Source organism: Pristiophorus japonicus, chromosome 1 (assembly GCF_044704955.1).
Source record: "Pristiophorus japonicus isolate sPriJap1 chromosome 1, sPriJap1.hap1, whole genome shotgun sequence".
Classification (NCBI taxonomy): domain Eukaryota; kingdom Metazoa; phylum Chordata; class Chondrichthyes; family Pristiophoridae; genus Pristiophorus; species Pristiophorus japonicus.
The window spans coordinates 170,471,873-170,489,530 of NC_091977.1; the positions used below are offsets into that span (position 1 = coordinate 170,471,873).

A 17,658-nucleotide genomic window follows, 5' to 3' on the forward strand; every position below is an offset into this window, starting at 1 on the left:
CAGAGCCAAGGTAATTAACCAGAATGATAGGTAGCCCTGACATTCAAACTTGCACCCTTTAAGGTGGAAGTCAAGTGCCTCATGATATAAACTATCAAGCTGTTCCTAAACATTTGATTTGATTGATTACATTTCTCATGAAAGCCATTTTTTGTCAAACATTTTGGAGACACTTTAAGACAACAGAATTATATGAACTTTCAGTTGTCATGAACTGGATAATTCTATTTATATTCAGTATGTATTAGTAGTGAATTTAGTATGCAAAATTTGTTGATGACAACATAGGAAAAAAGTGTTATAAAGCAGTAAAACCCATTTTCCTCATACACCCACCTCAGATTAGTACATGTACATTTTATCCAGACACTAATTAACCACATATGAATGGAATAGGAGTTATCAACACCTTCCACAGGGTATGGTGCTAACTTTGTAAAGTAGTAAATCACATTTAATCTTTCATACCTTTATATAAAAAAGCTACATTATAAGCAAGGAGAATAAAGAGAAAGTGGTCTGAGAGCTGACCTTCCTCTCGGGCCTCCACTGAGCATAGAGCAGCCATGGCCCAGACTCGCTCCCAGTGCTCGAATTAGAGACCAGCATTGGAGTCTATTGGCTAATTGCTCCGGGAGAGCACCAGTCAAGGCCCAGTAGCTTGACATCTGTCCTGGGTTGGGGGGAAATCTTCTGGCTGACCTCAGTGTGCGGAGAGTCCTGGCACAAGCCCCACTGCTAGGTTTTTGGGGGCGCATCTCTGTTTAGGCCCAGTTACATGATTTTGGGAAAGGCCTGGGAATCCCAGGGTAGTGTTGTGGTGGTGGAGACCTGAGACCATGGGATGAATTTCCACGGAGCTCTCCCATTTATTGGCTGTAACTTTAAACACTGTTTATGCCATTATCCCAAGATTTCTGCAGCAATACCGCCAAAGTTACGAAAGCGAGTGGGAGAAACCCCCTGCCGACATTTACCCGCTATGGGTTTCTACTCCATCTTCTCTGCATTGTGCCTGGGAACGAGAGTTCCTTGGCAATAACGAGCAGGAAAATTACCCCCTAATCTTTGATCCCTAAGTTCATCCCTACACTTGCCATTTCAATAAAGTTTGGTTATGTAAGTGCAAGTTATCTGCAAGCCTCTTGCACATATTGAAAATTGGGCTGGGATGAACTAATGGTTAATTACAGAATGTGCATAAAGATGATATCACAGAGGACAGCCCAGTTGTGTGATCTTGAATCCTATAGAAATCCCCAGCAGAGCAAGCCATGGAAATAGCCATTAGCTCGTCATAACATCCTTATAGTATAGCGACAGGCTTTTGAGCAGATTCTGTTTATTTTCTCTATTCTGAATTCTCAAGAACACCCACAGACTCAATGTTGTATGCACACAGCACCGTTTCTTGGCAGAAGTTTCCCCAGTGCTGTTTTTTTTCCTTTACATCATTTCTTTTACCCTATTGTCTTCAATCCCAGCTGGGCTACTGAAGCAGCTTTCAAGGGATCGCTGATTTTTCCCATATATCATTCCAGCCCTGTCCTACGCTTTTCTCATTGCTAGCAAAGAATCACCTCATTACTTGGTTTCTCAAAACTTTTGTTTAAACAGGTGCAGTTCCATGAGTTGCATCAAGAATCTAGTCAGAGCCTGATGATTTTTAAGAAGAAAACAGGCTAGCCAACCCCTTCAATGACAGATTTACACACCTGCTTTCTGAAGATTAGAAGTGGATCAGCTGCCGGAGCATCATTTCCTTTTCTTCACTCATTTATTTTGATTTTTATATTGAAATGTAGCATCTGTAAATGTTGTACAGTATTGAACTCTGTATTTGAAAATGCAAATTGCTTATTATTGTATAAAGCACTTATGCTAAAACTTTTTAAATTATGTTATCATTATATTAAAGCTTTGCAAACGTGCCTAATGCCTGGATCTTTATAAACAGTATAAAACAGAGGTGGTAAATATTTACAAACTGTCCAGTGGCAATTGTCCAGTCATTTAAAAAGATATTGCAGCATCACAAATTTTGATTGTTTACAAGAAAAAATAGGTTGGAAACAATCAATACAATTCCAATTCTAATGATAATCACCTACAATAAAATAATGTAATATAAGCAATGTATTTATTTTCTCCGATTTGTCTTTGCTCAACAAAATGCTAGATTAGAAACTTATTTGGTTCTTACAAAGTTAATATGTTTACCAATGTTCCATGAATATCTGTCCCTCCCACCTCCCATAGTTGTGAAGTAACTTTGGACATTTTGTTGCATTAATATAAATGTAGGTTGTTTTCTGGACCTTGGATGACCTGATGAATCAAGCTCTTCTGACCAACCATCACGGACATGTCACTTATAGGTTCGAGGATCTTTCTCCTAAAGAAAATGTGTTTCTTTAACTATTCCTGCTCATAAGGGTGTTGCAGAAAATTCAGAGCAGAAGGAGCAGAGGCAACTCTGGTAACTCCATCAGTGAGCTTTCAAACAGTGAGTTTCAGATATCCTAGCAGTGCTTGCCTAATCTCATTATTCCACAGAAGGAAAATCTCTCAATTGTCAGACCAAATCATAAACTCTGATCCAGTTGGTGGTCTTATTATTGAAAAGGGTTAATTCCTAGACAACAACTTCTATAGTCAGTACTAAGCACCCCTCTTACTTCACACAAACCATGTTGCAGATAATTCCTTCTTCTTAGTATTGTGCTTTATAATACTAAATAAAAGGAATTATCCATAGACATGGGATATGCTTCCACAGGTACACTGATGACACCCAGCTCTACCCCTCTACCATTCCTCTCTCAACAACTCCAGTGCCTCTGGACTGTCAGCCTGCTTGTCTGACATTCAGATATGAATGAGCCATAATTTCCTGCAGCTAAATATTGGGAAGAATAAAGCCATCTTCTTCATCTCCTCATGACAAAGCCCATGACTCTTCTGGCCAATTTCTTGGGTTGAACCAGACTGTTAACCAACCTCAGCAACCTGTTCAACCCTGAGCTGAGCTTCCAACCTCATATTTTCACCATCACAAAGGCCAGGATTTTGTGGGGCTGATGATGGTGTACGCACATGCCGTCGTCAGCCCTCAGAATGGCCCCACAAGTTCCGGATTTCCGCATGCGCTGCACATGCGCGAAAACCCAGAACTTGCAATCTGTCAAGCATGCGCTCCAAAAACACTTTCACTGGCGCACAGTTGAGCTATTTGTCCAACTAATGCCAAGCGATTACTAGTCCAGCAACATAACCACTATGTCACCATTCCCTTCCTCGTTGGAACGGGTGTAACTGGGGTTTTAACAGCGTATTGACTGCTGATCAACCATTCTGGCCCTGAAAAATTAATTTTATATTTGTGGAACAAATTTCTCCATTATGATAGAAATTACTAGATTTTTAAAATAATTTTTAAAATATATTTTTTTAAGTTTGTTTATGATATTTCACCATCTACCTTAATCCTATGTGTATGCTCCAATCTCTATTTTGCTCTCTGTAAAATTTATAAAAGGTAAATTATAATCTATGCATTTTACTTCCTGGCTTGCTGTCTGAGAATTCTTCAAAATGATTTGCTGCTTAGCCAGCTTGAAGATATCACTGCTCTTTTACGCAGGGGATCCCCTTCTGACAACGCGACAATCAAATTAAGTTTGAGAAAGCTCAAATTTTTGCTAGAGATTGCTTGATGTTTCTGCGCAGCTTTCTTTTGGGTCAGAGGTGATCGTCAGCACTTCACCGCTGACCCCAAATTCCGGGCCAATGTTTCAAATTTAAAACCCCATTCTTTTTGTTTAAATCCCTCCATGGCCTTGCGCCTTCCTTTCTCTGTAACCTCCTCCAGCCCTACCTCGAGCTCTCCATTCCTCTGACTCTGGCCTCTTGTGCACCTTTCCCTCCTTTCATCCCACCATTGGTGGACATGCCGTCACTCACTTAAGCGCTGTAAATTTCTCCCTAAACCCCTCCACCTCCCTCTCATCCATTAAGATCCCTTTAAAGCCCACCTCATCACTTCTAATATCTCTTGCTTTGGCACACTGTTCACTTTATTTCCTTTATATGGAGTTACTTAGACTTAGGAATTGTAGAATGATGATGCCTTTGGCAGCTGGGGTTTATCCCATTTTCTTAATGCTAGGTACTACTAGACTGATCTCCAGTGTAGATGGATGATAAATGTGGAAGAAGGAAAACCTAACTTTGTGGTATCTTCAAATAATATTCATCCTCCACAAAGAGCACCATCCCCTCAGATCTCCAGGAAACTCTCATATTTTTTGCCTATTATTGGTCAGTTTGGTTTAGATGATGCTATGAATGGGCCTCTACTTCACTGTGAAGCAGAACACAGAAGTAGATACTATACAGCCATTGCGCATGACATTGGCACATCAGAATATCAAAATGCCACCAGTTGGCATTCCCTACCATGCAGTTTCCCCCCCAAAAATCGATTAGCCTGCTCAACTCCAACTGTATATAGAAGATACATATTATTTGAAGAATGAAGACCACCCTTCAAGGTAGGTAATCTTATCGATGCACCATAAAAAAACTCCCATTGCACCTGCAATAGGGAACAAATTCAATTTGTGCATGTGCAGGTGTTAAAAGTATGCAGCCACTTGGAAATGTATCCATTCAGTGTGGCAACTGAATGTGTAATTGTTCAAACCTTTTAAATTCGAATTGCAGTTTTTAGATTAGGCAAATGCAAGTCCACATGGTCAGTTTGTGAATATTTTCTGCAAATGTAATTAAAAAATGCATTTGATGTTGCACAAACATTATATCTATCCTTTGACTTGGTTATGTCAATTTATTTGAAGTTGACGTGCAAAGTTGAGCTAAGCATTCCAGTGCTACATGACTGCCATCCAAAGAAGCATGATGATGGTTTTGCAATATAAAATATTTGTATTTTATCTTTTCTGTCAAAAATATTCCGCTGCCAAATATATTTACATATACTACAGTGTTTCTGGTCCACTTTCTCTTAAATAAGTGATTACACTTTGATGGCACCTTTAACACAGTAAAACATCCGGAAGCACATTTGCAGAGGCATGTATATGAAATTCCAGAAGGCATTTTAAGAGAAAGTTGTTGATAAAATTACAGCACGTTATTAAAGGAACTATGACTAAATATAATATACATATATACATTATATATATATATATATATAAAACAAAGAAAGAAAGAACTTACATTTATATAGTGCCTTTCATGACCACAAGACATCCCAAAGCACTTTTGAAGTATAGTCACTTGTAATGTAGGAAACGCGGCAGTGAATTTGTGCACGGCAAGGTCCCACCACAGCAATATCATGGCCAGATAATAGGGGTTAAATTCAGGAGTGACCACTATTAGCGAGTGATCGGGGCCTCAGAGTCAGCATCGGGGGCCATGGAGGAACAATCATGTTGTTGGGAGGAAGGGATTGAAGGTCGGTGAGCATGTAGGTCAGGGTGTTGGGAGGGAGATTTCAGGGGGATGGTCCTGGAGGTCAGAGCTGGGGGGAGGGGGCTGTGGTGGGAAAGGGAGATCGGAGCCTGGAGTCAGGGCCTGGAGGTCGGGGTCTCAGGACCAGAAGCGGTGATCTAAAAGTATTTGCCTTATTTTACTGATGCAATGTTTAGGGTTGGTTTTCTTCAAGGCAGCCAGCGCTGGTGCTGCGGGACAAACCAATGTTGTAGCAGGGACCTGAAGTAGGTGTGAGGCTTCTTATTTGCATTTGCAAATGACATAATACCTGCTTCTAGAATGGGTAAAGGTGGCCTCTTGTTTGTCATTACAGAATAGGGCATGTAACGCACTACTAGTCAGAAGTGCGTACACACTTCCTGCTTGCCACTGTGGGGCCTTAGGAAGCCTGAAAAATTTAACACCCAATCTGTTTTAGTGATGTTGATTGAGCGATAAATGTTGTCCAGAACTCCGCTGCTCTACTTCAAATAGTACCATGGGATGTTTTATGTCCACCTGAGAGGAAAGACAGAGGCCTTAGTTTAAAGCCTCATCCAAAAGACGGCACCTCCAACAGTACAGCACTCACTCAGTATTGCACTGAAGTGGGAGTATAGATTATGTGCGACCACTGAGCCAAGATATATATAGATATAGATATATATATATATATATATATATATATATTTTTAAGAAGTTGGATTTGGGTTTAGAAGCGCACATCAGTAATTCCGACAGGGGTTCTCCTGATCTCCCACTGTATCTTTTTCAGAAACTCTAATCAAGTCCATAAACGACCGTTCACGTCATTTCCATTGAGGTTTCGGCGGGAGACTAGGAAACCTCTGTGGAGATTCTACCCCACAATGTTAAAATTTGTAGATAACACAAAATTAAGGAGTGTGGTTAATTGTGAAAAGGGCTGGAAGTGATTTCAGCTGGATATGGACAGCTTAGTAGACTGGGCAGAGAGATGTCAAGACATGAAATTTGATGTGGACAAATATCAGGTGATACATTTTGGAAGGAAGAATAAGCAGAGGAAACATATGCTAAATGGTAAAACTTTTAAAAGGAGCAGAAGAATACAGAACTATTTATCCCAAACTGCAACAGACGACATCAACGGTGTCTCACAGTACACCAATGTATCAGGGAGGTGATTGATCCTCTCTACACCAGGAAAAACACCTACATCTCCTTCCCTATGGACAGAGCAAAGCAAGATGAGAGATAATAAGCTTCGCCCGAGGTGCAAGATGCCATAGACTACATACACATCTCTATTGTCAGCCTGTCACATTAGCAATTGTCAGCGATTCCATTCCCTCAATGTGTAGCTGGTTTGTGACCACGGGCAGCGCATCAGGCAGATCTGTGGCATACTGGCAGCAGTTATGACTCGTCCTACGGTAGTCCACTGAGTCACCTTCATTCAAATTAGGCTGCCAAGTTGCAGGCTGGCTGTTGGGTGACAAAGGCTATCTCCTCCGGACACAGCTCATGACTTCTGTCAAGAATCCATGCATCAACAAGTAAACAATCATCATGCTCAAACAATGTCTCCGCTGCCTGGACCATTTGGAGAAGCTTTGCAGTACACCCGAATGGGTATCTACATTTGTGGACATCTGCTCCGTACTTCATAATTTTGCTATTATGAGGGATGAGGATGTACCACTACCTCGGCAGCAGGAAGAGGAGAAGGAGTAGCGAGCACCAATACTTTCACCACCAAGGCAGAGCTCTGAGAGACCAGATCATTGACAAGTGTTTCACTTAAATCATCCCTCCCATCCCCAATACACCAACAGTGCCACAATCCTTATCATTTTCCTTACAATCACAATCAAATTGTCTTCCTTCTATTCAAATTGATGAGTTCAAATTAGTTCACTACAAAGATAAACACCAACATCAAATTTAGAACAAAAAAACATATTTATGAATCAACTCAATTATATCTCTAATGAGTAGTTTACAGAAATAATTAAGAATCGCCATTGCGACAGCCCTTAGTGCCTGTCTTGCGTGGTTCTTTCCCTATCCTACTGCTCCTACAAGGTGTTACCCCAGTGGCCACAGCTTGAGAGGTGACCGGCTGCTGAGCTTCGATTGAGAACACTTCAGATGACCGTGGAGGACAACATCGAGCAGCTCTAGGCCTTGAGGGCCTGGCTGCAGACTGCAACATCTTGGTGTGGGCCAGAACAGTCTGGCCAGTGGCCGTGCAGCACATCAAGGTCACTGGTGTAGTGACCGGCGGGGGTGCAGACATGTTGTCATCCTTACAGAGGACAGTAGGTGCCTCTCTCATGGGCGAAGGCCACTCTTCTAGGACAGCATCTCAGCACACCTATGGTTCTGTGTGAGAACAGAGTGCAAGACTGTTGTAACACTTTGGAGTTCCTTATCGACATTGTCCCACAGAATCAAGCAGTGTGAGCTGCCATAGCAGCCATCTGAGCTTCCCATGGCAGCAGTCATATGTTGGGTGCCACTATGTTGTTACTGGAGCTGACTGCTCGGTCCATGTTGGACAGAATGGTCTCCATGCTCTGCACAAAGCCTTGAGACATGTTGATGCTTAACTCTTCCAGCACATAGATAAGGAAAAGAAGGCGAAGGACAGAGCTTTTGAGAGCACTCAATGTGATTGTGCACAGGTGAGATGAAAAACAATTACAGAAGATGTGTTGGTGGTGTAGGTAGTACTGTGGCATGGCGATGGACCACAGAGGCAAGATGGTGAAAGAGGATGGAGCAATCATGAACGTCACGGTAAGGTCAGGATGATGAGTAGAGCAAGCACATTGCTAGTCATGTCTTAAAGGGTTCATTGGTGACTTTGAGTATCTATGCTGTGGATTCAACAGAAACTGGATTGAAAGGATTTGAAGAAGGATGAGAGAGATGGTTATAGAGCTGACATGTTCAAGGACATTAAGTTGAAGGTTGTTAAAATTATACACACTGGGGCCGAAATTGGCGGCCTTACCGCCCACTGCCACCAGCTGCCACCGACTGTGCCACCAAGTGTTTTCGGCGGTCTCCCCTCAGTGACAGATTCCTCTAGGTCTGCCGCTGGCGAGAGGGGAGTACTTCTGGGAACTGCCCGCTGATGGCCGCTGGCGGGCAAGTCACGTAAGTGATCTCCCGCCCACCGAGCTGGCAGATTCCTACGGGCGGGAGTCGGCGGCAGCCAATGGTAAGTAAGAAGATCTGCAAAAAAAGGATGGTGAACTTCTTTTAATTTTTTCCTCCCAGTGATTTATCTATATGGGGTCCCCTGAAGGTGTTCCAGTGGTTTGGGTTTTTTTTTGTGAAGATTTTTATTTTTAGGTCTTTCCCTTCCCCCCTCACCTCTCTGGGCCCACTCAATCCTCAACGGCACTTTGGCAAGGATCGCATTTGCCGCCGAGATTGGGAGCTCCTGCCTGTTGCCACCCAGATTGACGGCGTAAGTCGTTATTTTGCCGCCGGGCGTGTAGTGTCCTTAGATCCTCTAGTAATGACTCCACGAGGCAGTGTGTTGTACTTGAACTGTAGTGACCTTAGACCTTTATTAGTTAACTCCTAACTAATCACACCTGGTGGCCTGCCTTTTATACTAGGTCAGGCACACCTGTACAGGTAACCTACGAGTCTCCCACTGCTGTACCCTCTGGTGGCACACCTTGTGATAGTACCAACAGTAGCCATGTACGATACATGACATGGCGGTACTGCCATCTCTTTTAGAGGAATCTTCCTGGCAAAGTACCGCCCGGTCTCTTGGCAGCCCTCGGCGGTCCTTTGGGCGGCACTTGGGCGGGCCTTGGCTTTGACCGAGTTCGGGCCCACTAATTCCATCCTAAAATGTTTGCTCATATTGGTGGGTGCACTAGGGAAATAATAACTGAGTAAAGAATATGTGAATATCATGTTACATTACTTGTAAGTGTTGGCATACAGATATACTAATCCAGCAGCCAAATTATTGAACCATAGAACTTTCCCTGAATATCTTTGATCCTTGACTATCTTCTCCCTCCTGTCACATCAGTGTGATTTATGGAGTCATTTAAAAATAATGTACCACTCAATATAATCACCAAGGACAAGTAAATGTTTACCAAAGGTCTCTTCCACACACTATGGGTCAGATCCTGTAATTGCAAACATTCACAGGGGAAGTATGTAACTGTCTTTTTAAATTTCACATAAGTATTACTTACACTTTCTGACAAGACAAACGCCATATACCTGCAGCCATGCTTATGCTGTCTTAAACTTACTGCTTATATCATTTGCAGTAGCTAGATATACCAATTTCACAGTTTTACACAATAATTGAGTAGTTTAGTGTAAAACATATGTATGCCTGTGCTGCAAACTAATCATGGGTGAAAAAGTCATTTAACAATCTATGTTGCAAAAGGATGGTTTAAAACTGTTGAAGCAGTACAAAGGCCATTCCTCATGCAGCCCTGTCTTCTCTACACACTATAAAGACCAGATATTTCAGGGGAACATGATAGGATTATTGGATACCCTGAAAAAAAAGCTGCGATTGAACTAGTAAGAAAAGGGCACACTATGCACTGATTCAACAAACTACAGGTAGTAGTCAGCCAAAGATCAAGAACCATAAGGACCTCAGAGACAGTAATTTCCGGATTACTCCCAGTGCCATGGGCTAGTGAATACAGAAACAGGAGGTTAGATCAGATGAATGCGTGGCTGGCAAGAAGGTGCAGGAGGGAGGGCTTTAGATTCCTGAGGCATTGAGACCATTTCTGGGAAAGGTGGGACATGTACAAACCGGACAGGTCATATTTCAACAGAGCCGGGACCAATATCTTCGCGTGGGGTGTGGGGGGGCGGGGGGGAGGGGGGGCGTTGCTAGTGCTGTTGGGGAGGGTTTAAACTAGCTTGGCAGGAGGATGGGAACCCAAGTGTAGATTCAGAAGGTAGAGAAGCAAAGTTGGAATTGGAAAGCAGAAAATTAGAAAGTGAATTTGGAAGACAGAGGAAACAAAGGCTAGAAAATAGACAGCAATGGAGTTTGGCAGTGCTAAATGGTATATACAACATAATTTTAAAAAAGATTATCTGGTCATAATCACATTGCTGTTTGTGGGAGCTTGCTTGTGTGCAAATTGGCTACCGCGTTTCCCACATTACAACAGCGACTACACTCCAAAATTACTTCATTTTACTTACTTACTTCCAAACTTCCATACTTCCTTCCTATACGTCCTTCCTTCCTATACTTATGTCCTATACTTACTTACATCCTATACTTCCTTCCTTCTTTTCTTCCTATACTTCCTTCCTTCCAATACTAACCTCCTTCCTATACTTCCTTCCTTCCTGTACTTCCTATGCTTCCTTTCTGTACTTCCATCCTTCCTTTCTCTACTTCCTTTCTCTACTTCCTTTCTATACTTCCTTTCTATACTTTCTTCATTTCTATATTCCTTCATTTCTATACTTCCTTTCTTTCTATACTTCCTTTCTTTTTATACTTCCTTTCTTTCTATATTTCAATGCAACGATTCTAGGGAATAAGGCAGATGAGCTAGGAGCACAGATAGGGAAATGATATTACAGCTATTACTGAGACAGGGCTGAAAGAAGGGCAGCTTTGGCAGTTCAACATTCCTGGTTACAGGGTTTTCAAACGGGATAGAGATGGAGGGGGTAAAAAAAAAGGAGGGGTCACAGTATTGATTAAAGAAAAATTACAACTTTGAGGAGGAATGATACGTTAGAAGGATCATCAAATGAGGCCATATGAGTTGAGTAGAAGAACACAAAAGGGACGATCACACTGCTGGGAGTGTACGAAACACCCCCAAACAGTCAGAGGGAGATAGAAGAGCAAATATGTAAGCAAATTTATGAGAAGTGCAAAAACTACAGAGCAGTAATAGTAGAGGATTTCAACTACCCTAATACTAACTGGAATAAAATTAATGTGAAAGGTATAGAGGGTGCAGAATTCCTAAAGTGCATTCAGGAGAACTTTTTTAGCCAGTATGTAGTAAGCCCAACAAGGGAGGAGACAGTTCTGGACTTAATTTTAGGGAATGAAGCTGGGCAGGTGGAAAGGGTATCAGTGGGAGAGCATTTTGGTGTCAGTGATCATAATTCAGTTAGATTTAGGGTAGTTATGGAAAATGTTGTGTATGCAATAACTGTTAAACTGAGTACTGTTTAACTCCAAGAAGTATAACCTTGGCTCTGCTTTATTAAGGCCCAAAGTGACTAATATACAAAATGGCTGGCCTTTTATACTTGGGCTGTACACCAGTGCTTGCAGCCCAATGGCCTCCAACAGTGACGCCATCTAGTATCTAGTGGCTAGTGATCCCAAAAGTACATACATGACAATTCCCCCTCTCTGAGATAGTAACACAGTCTTTTACAAATTGAGACAGTCTGGTGTTTTACGCTCCTGGGTTAACTGTCTCAGTTCAACTACAGCCTTGGGTGAGTGTTCAAAGTCTGTTGTGACTGGTGGCTGACCTGGTGGGTGTGGCAATGGCTATGTCAGGGATTGAAAGTCCATTTTCATTGCACATGTCAGTGATTGAAAGTCCCAATTCACTGATGACCACTGAGTCCTCTGATGACTGGGGGTAGATTGGTTGGTCGTCGATTGTCTCTTCCTCCGACTGTTCCGGTTCATCTGTGTGCCGCAGCTTTGTCTGATCCATATGTTTTCTGCACTTTTGCCCATTTTTGAGTTTGACAATAAATACTCTGTTGCCCTCCATGGCCATGACAGTGCCAGCGATCCACTTGGGACCCTGACCATAATTCAGAACATATACAGGATCATTTACAGAAATATCGTGTGACACAGCTGCGTGATCGTGATACCCTTACTGACTTTGTCTTCTATATTCAACATGATTATTCAAGTCAGGGTATACAAGAGATAGCTTGGTCTTAAGACCTCTCTTCATCATTAGTTCAGCAGGCGTGACCCCGGTAAGCATGTGTGGTCTTGTCCTGTAACTAAGCAGTATGCATGACAGGCAGGTCTGCAGTGACCCTTAGGTTACTCGCTTCATACTCTGCTTTATGATTTGGACAGCACATTCTGCTGGCCCATTGGATACAGGTTTGAACAGTGCAGACCTTACATGTTTGATACCATTGAGTTTCATGAACTTTTGAAACTCCTGACCAGTGAAGCACGATCCGTTGTCGCTAACAACGATGTCAGGCAGACGATGTGTCGCGAACATGACACTGAGATTCTCAATGGTACCTGTGGATGTGCTGGAGGACATGATTATACACTCTATCTGTTATATATGTAAACCTGTAAATACCTTGTGTAGCCACCAGAGGGCTCATCCCCTGGAGTCCCAAGGGTTCCCACAATCCCTTGGGAGCACTTGTACTTAAGGAGGCCTCACAGGCTGGAGAGGCACTCTGGAGACCTGCAATAAAAGACTAAGGTCACACTTTACTTTGACCTCACAGTATCTGGTCAGACTCTTTATTCATACATAACAACTGGCGACGAGATACAGATGACAAACCCAACGATGCAGAGAACAGTGGGTACCCTGGAGAAATTTTCGGAGGGAGATGATTGGGAAACCTTCGTGGCCAACGAGCTGGAAGGAGAAGCGAACGCTGCCAAACGCAGGGCGATTCTCCTCACCGTTTGTGGGGCACCAACGTATGGCCTCATGAAAAATCTGCTTGCTCCATCGAAACCCACAGAGAAATCGTACAATGATTTGTGCACACTGGTCCGGGAGCATCTGAACCCGAAGGAAAGCGTTCTGATGGCGAGGTACAGGTTCTACACCGACAAAAGGTCTGAAGGCCATGAAGTGGTGAGCTATGTCGCCAAGCTAAGACGCCTTGCAGGACATTGCAAATTTGAAGGACATTTGGAGCACATGCTCAGGGACTTCTTTGTACTTGGCATTGGCCATGAAGTGATACTTCGTAAACTGAGAACTTACACAAAGGAACTGATTCCCGTAATCGGCAATGCTACTGTAAAGGTCTTCTACGATGGAACGGTGCACAAGTTACCACTCTGGGTGGTACCGGGCGATGGCCCCATGCTACTCGGCAGGAGATGGCTGGGGAAGATACACTGGAACTGGGACGACGTCCGAGCGCTCTCGTCCGTTGATGACACTTCGTGTGCCCAGGTCTTAAACAAGTTCTCCTCGCTGTTCGAACCAGGCATCGGGAAGTTCCAAGGAGCAAAACTGCAAATTCACCCAATTCCGGGGGTGCGACCCATCCATCACAAGGCGAGAGTAGTACCGTACATGATGAGAGAGAGGGTGGAGATAGAGCTGGACCGGCTGCAACGAGAGGGCATCATTTCGCCGATCGAATTCAATGAGTGGGCCAATCTAATTGTTCCAGTCCTCAAGGGAGATGGCACCGTCAGAATCTGTGGTGATTACAAAGTAACTATCAATCGTTTCTCCCTGCAGGATCAATACCCACTACCAAAAGCAGACGACCTTTTTGCGATGCTGGCGGGAGGAAAGACGTTCACGAAGCTGGGCTTGACCTCGGCCTACATGACGCAGGAGTTGGAGGAATCATCGAAGGACCTCACCTGCATCAACACGTACAAAGGTCTCTTCATTTACAACAGATTTGGGATTCGATCAGCCGCAGCGGCATTCCAGAGAAACTTGGAAAGCTTACTGAAGTCAGTCCCGTGCACAGTGGTCTTCCAGGATGACATCTTGGTTACAGGTCGGGACACAGTCGAGCATCTGCAGAACCTGGAGGAGGTTCTTAGTCGACTCAACCGTGTAGGGCTCAGGTTAAAATGCTCGAAGTGCATTTCCCTGGCGCCTGAGGTGGAGTTCCTGGGGAGAAAAATCGCGGCGGATGGCATCAGGCCCACCGATTCGAAGACGGAGGCAATCGAGAACACACTGAGGCCACAGAACGTGACGGAGCTGCGGTCATTTCTAGGACTCCTGAACTACTTTGGTAACTTCTTACCGGGTCTCAACATACTGCTAGAACCACTGCACGCCTTACTGCGTAAAGGAGATGAATGGGTATGGGGTAAAAGCCAAGAAAATGCCTTTGTAAAAGCTAGAAAACTGTTATGCTCAAACAAATTGCTTTGTTGTATGATCCATGTAAGCGTTTGGTACTAGCATGTGATGCGTCGTCATACGGGGTTGGGTGTGTATTGCAACAAGCTAATGAATTTGGGAAGTTGCTTATGCATCCAGAAGTCTGAGGCTGAGAGGGCCTACAGCATGATTAAAAAAGAAGTGTCAGCGTGTGTTTATGGGATAAAGAAAATGCATCAATATCTGTTTGGGCTCAAATTAGAATTGGAAACTGACCATAAGCCACTGATATCCCTCTTTTCCGAAAGTAAGGGGATAAATACGAATGCATCGGCCCGCATCCAGAGATGGGCACTCACGTTGTCCGCATACAACTATGCTATCCGCCACAGGCCAAGCATAGAAAACTGCCGATGCCCACAGTAGGCTGCCATTGCCCACCACGGGGGTGGAAATGGCACAGCCCGCAGATTTAGTCATGGTAATGGAAGCATTCGAGAGTGAGCAATCACCCATTACAGCCCGACAGATTAGAACCTGGACGAGCCAGGATCCCTTACTGTCCTTAGTAAAAAATTGTGTGCTTCACGGGAGCTGGGTCCAGTGTCCCATTGGAAATGCAGGAAGAGATAAAGCCGTACCAGTGGCGCAAAGATGAAATGTCTATACAGGCAGACTGCCTTCTGCGGGGGAATCGGGTAGTAGTCCCCAAGAAAGGCAGGGACACTTTCATCAGTGACCTGCACAGTACTCACCCAGGCATTGTAATAATGAAAGCAATAGCCAGATCCCACATGTGGTATCCCGGTATCGATTCGGACTTAGAGTCCCGTGTGCACAAATGTAACACGTGCTTGCAGTTAAGCAATGCACCCAGGGAGGCGCCACTAAGTTTATGGTCTTGGCCCTCCAAACCGTGGTCCAGGGTCCATGTCGACTAAGCAGGCCAGTTCTTGGGTAAAATGTTCCTTGTGGTTGTAGATGCATACTCCAAATGGATTGAATGTGAGATAATATCGGCAAGCACGTCCGCTGCCACCACGAAAAGCCTGCAGGCCATGTTTGCCACGCACGGCCTACCTGATGTCTTGATGAGCGACAACGGGCCATGTTTCAAAGAGTTCATGACCCGTAATGAGATCAAACATGTTACATCTGCCCTGTTCAAACCAACATTCAATGGTCAGGCAGAGAGAGCAGTGCAAACTATCAAGCAGAGCTTGAAGAGGGTAACTGAAGCCTCACTGCAGGCTCGCTTATCCCAAGTCCTGCTCAGTTACCGCACAAGACCCCACTCGCTCACTGGGATTCCACCCGCTGAACTGCTCGTGAAAACTTAAGACAAGGCTCTCATTAGTCCACCCTGATCTACATGAACAGGTAGAGAGCAGGCGGCTTCAACAAAGTATATATCATGAGAGTGCAAATGTGTCACGCGAAATTGAAATCAATGATCTTGTATTTGTGTTGAACTATGGACAAGGTCCCAAGTGGCTTCCCGGCACTGTTGTGGCCAAAGAGGGGAGTAGGGTGTTTCGGGTCAAACTTTCAAATGGACTCATCTACCTGAAACACTTGGACCAAAGCAAACTCAGATTCACGGACTATCCAGAGCAATCCACATTGGACCCTACCTTCTTTGACTCCCCAACACACACACCAGTGACAACCAACACTACGGTTGACCACGAAGCAGGACCCAGCACCCGCAGCAGCCCAGCAGGACTCACCACATCAGGCAGCCCAACAAGGTCAGCTGCACAGCAGCCCAGCGAGGGCCCAACAAACGACTCACCAAAACCAGCATTTGCATCGAGACGATCAACCAGGGAAAGAAAGGCCCCAGATTGACTCACCTTGTAAATAATTACACTATTGACTTTGGGGGGGGGAGTGTTGTTATATATGTAACCCTGTAAATACCTTGTGTAGCCACCAGAGGGCTCATTCCTGGAGTTCCAAGGGATCCAACAATCTCTTGGGAGCACCTGTATTTAAGGAGTCCTCACAGGCTGGAGAGGCACTCTGGAGACCTGCAATAAAAGACTAATTTCACCCTTTACTTTGAGCTCACAGTATCTGGTCAGACTCTTTATTCATACATAACATTATCCACTTAGAATATGCATCCACCACAACTAAAACATCTTCCCCAGGAAGGGACCTGCAAAGTCTATGTGGATCCTGGACCATGATTTGGACAGCCATGACCACGATCACAGACTCAGCGGCGATTCTATTGGTGCTTTGCTGAGCTGCATGCAAGTGTTGCACTGATGCACACATGATTCCAGCTCAGAGTCAATTCCCAGCCACCATACATGAGACCTGGCAATGGCTTTCATCATTACAATGCCGGGATGTGTGCTATGTAGCTCACGTACAAATTTCTCTCTCCCTTTCTTGGGCATAACAACACAATTGCCCCACAGTATACAATCCGACTGAATAGACAGTTCGTCTTTGTGATGAATGTAAGGATTGGTCTCCTCGCACATTTGCTTCGGTATGGCAGACCGATCACCTTTGAGGATGCAACTCTTCACCATCGATAAAATCGGGTCCTGGCTGGCCCAGGTCTTAACTTGTTGAGCCGTGACAGGGGTTCCTTCACTCTCAAAAGCATCCATAATTAACAATAGGTCCACCAGTTGTGGCGTTTCCACCTCTGGTGTGGGCAACGGCAGACGGCTCAAAGCATCGGCACAATTCTTGGTGCCAGGTCTATGGCGAATGACATAATCATAAGCGGATAATGTCAACGCCCACCTCTAGATGCGGGATGAAGTATTGGTATTGATACCTTTGTTTTCAGAGAACAGTGAAATGAGCGACTTGTGATCTGTCTCCAGTTCAAACCGAAGACCAAACAGGTACTGATGCATCTTTTTAACCCCATAGACACAGGCTAGTGCTTCTTTCTCTACCATGCTGTAGGCTCTTTCCGCTTTAGACAAACTTTTTGAAGCATACACTACTGATTGAAATTTATCCGACTCATTAGTTTGTTGGAGTACGCAACCAATTCCATATGACGAAGCATCACAGGCCAATACTAAACGTTTCCATGGGTTATAATTTACCA

The 17,658-nt window shown here is 44.1% G+C and overlaps 1 protein-coding gene across 5 annotated transcripts in view; it reads left to right on the forward strand.

The window, feature by feature from the left end:
• Positions 1 to 1,822, forward strand: part of mctp1a (multiple C2 domains, transmembrane 1a) — a 979,537-nt gene extending 977,715 nt beyond the window's left edge. For all 5 annotated transcript variants that reach the window (XM_070884895.1, XM_070884861.1, XM_070884869.1 and 2 more), the window contains one exon: positions 1,618 to 1,822. In XM_070884895.1, coding sequence (XP_070740996.1) covers positions 1,618 to 1,686 — 69 coding nt within the window. In that variant the 3' untranslated portion in view covers positions 1,687 to 1,822. The remainder of the gene's footprint in view (positions 1 to 1,617) is intronic.
• Positions 1,823 to 17,658: the final 15,836 nt, after the last annotated feature.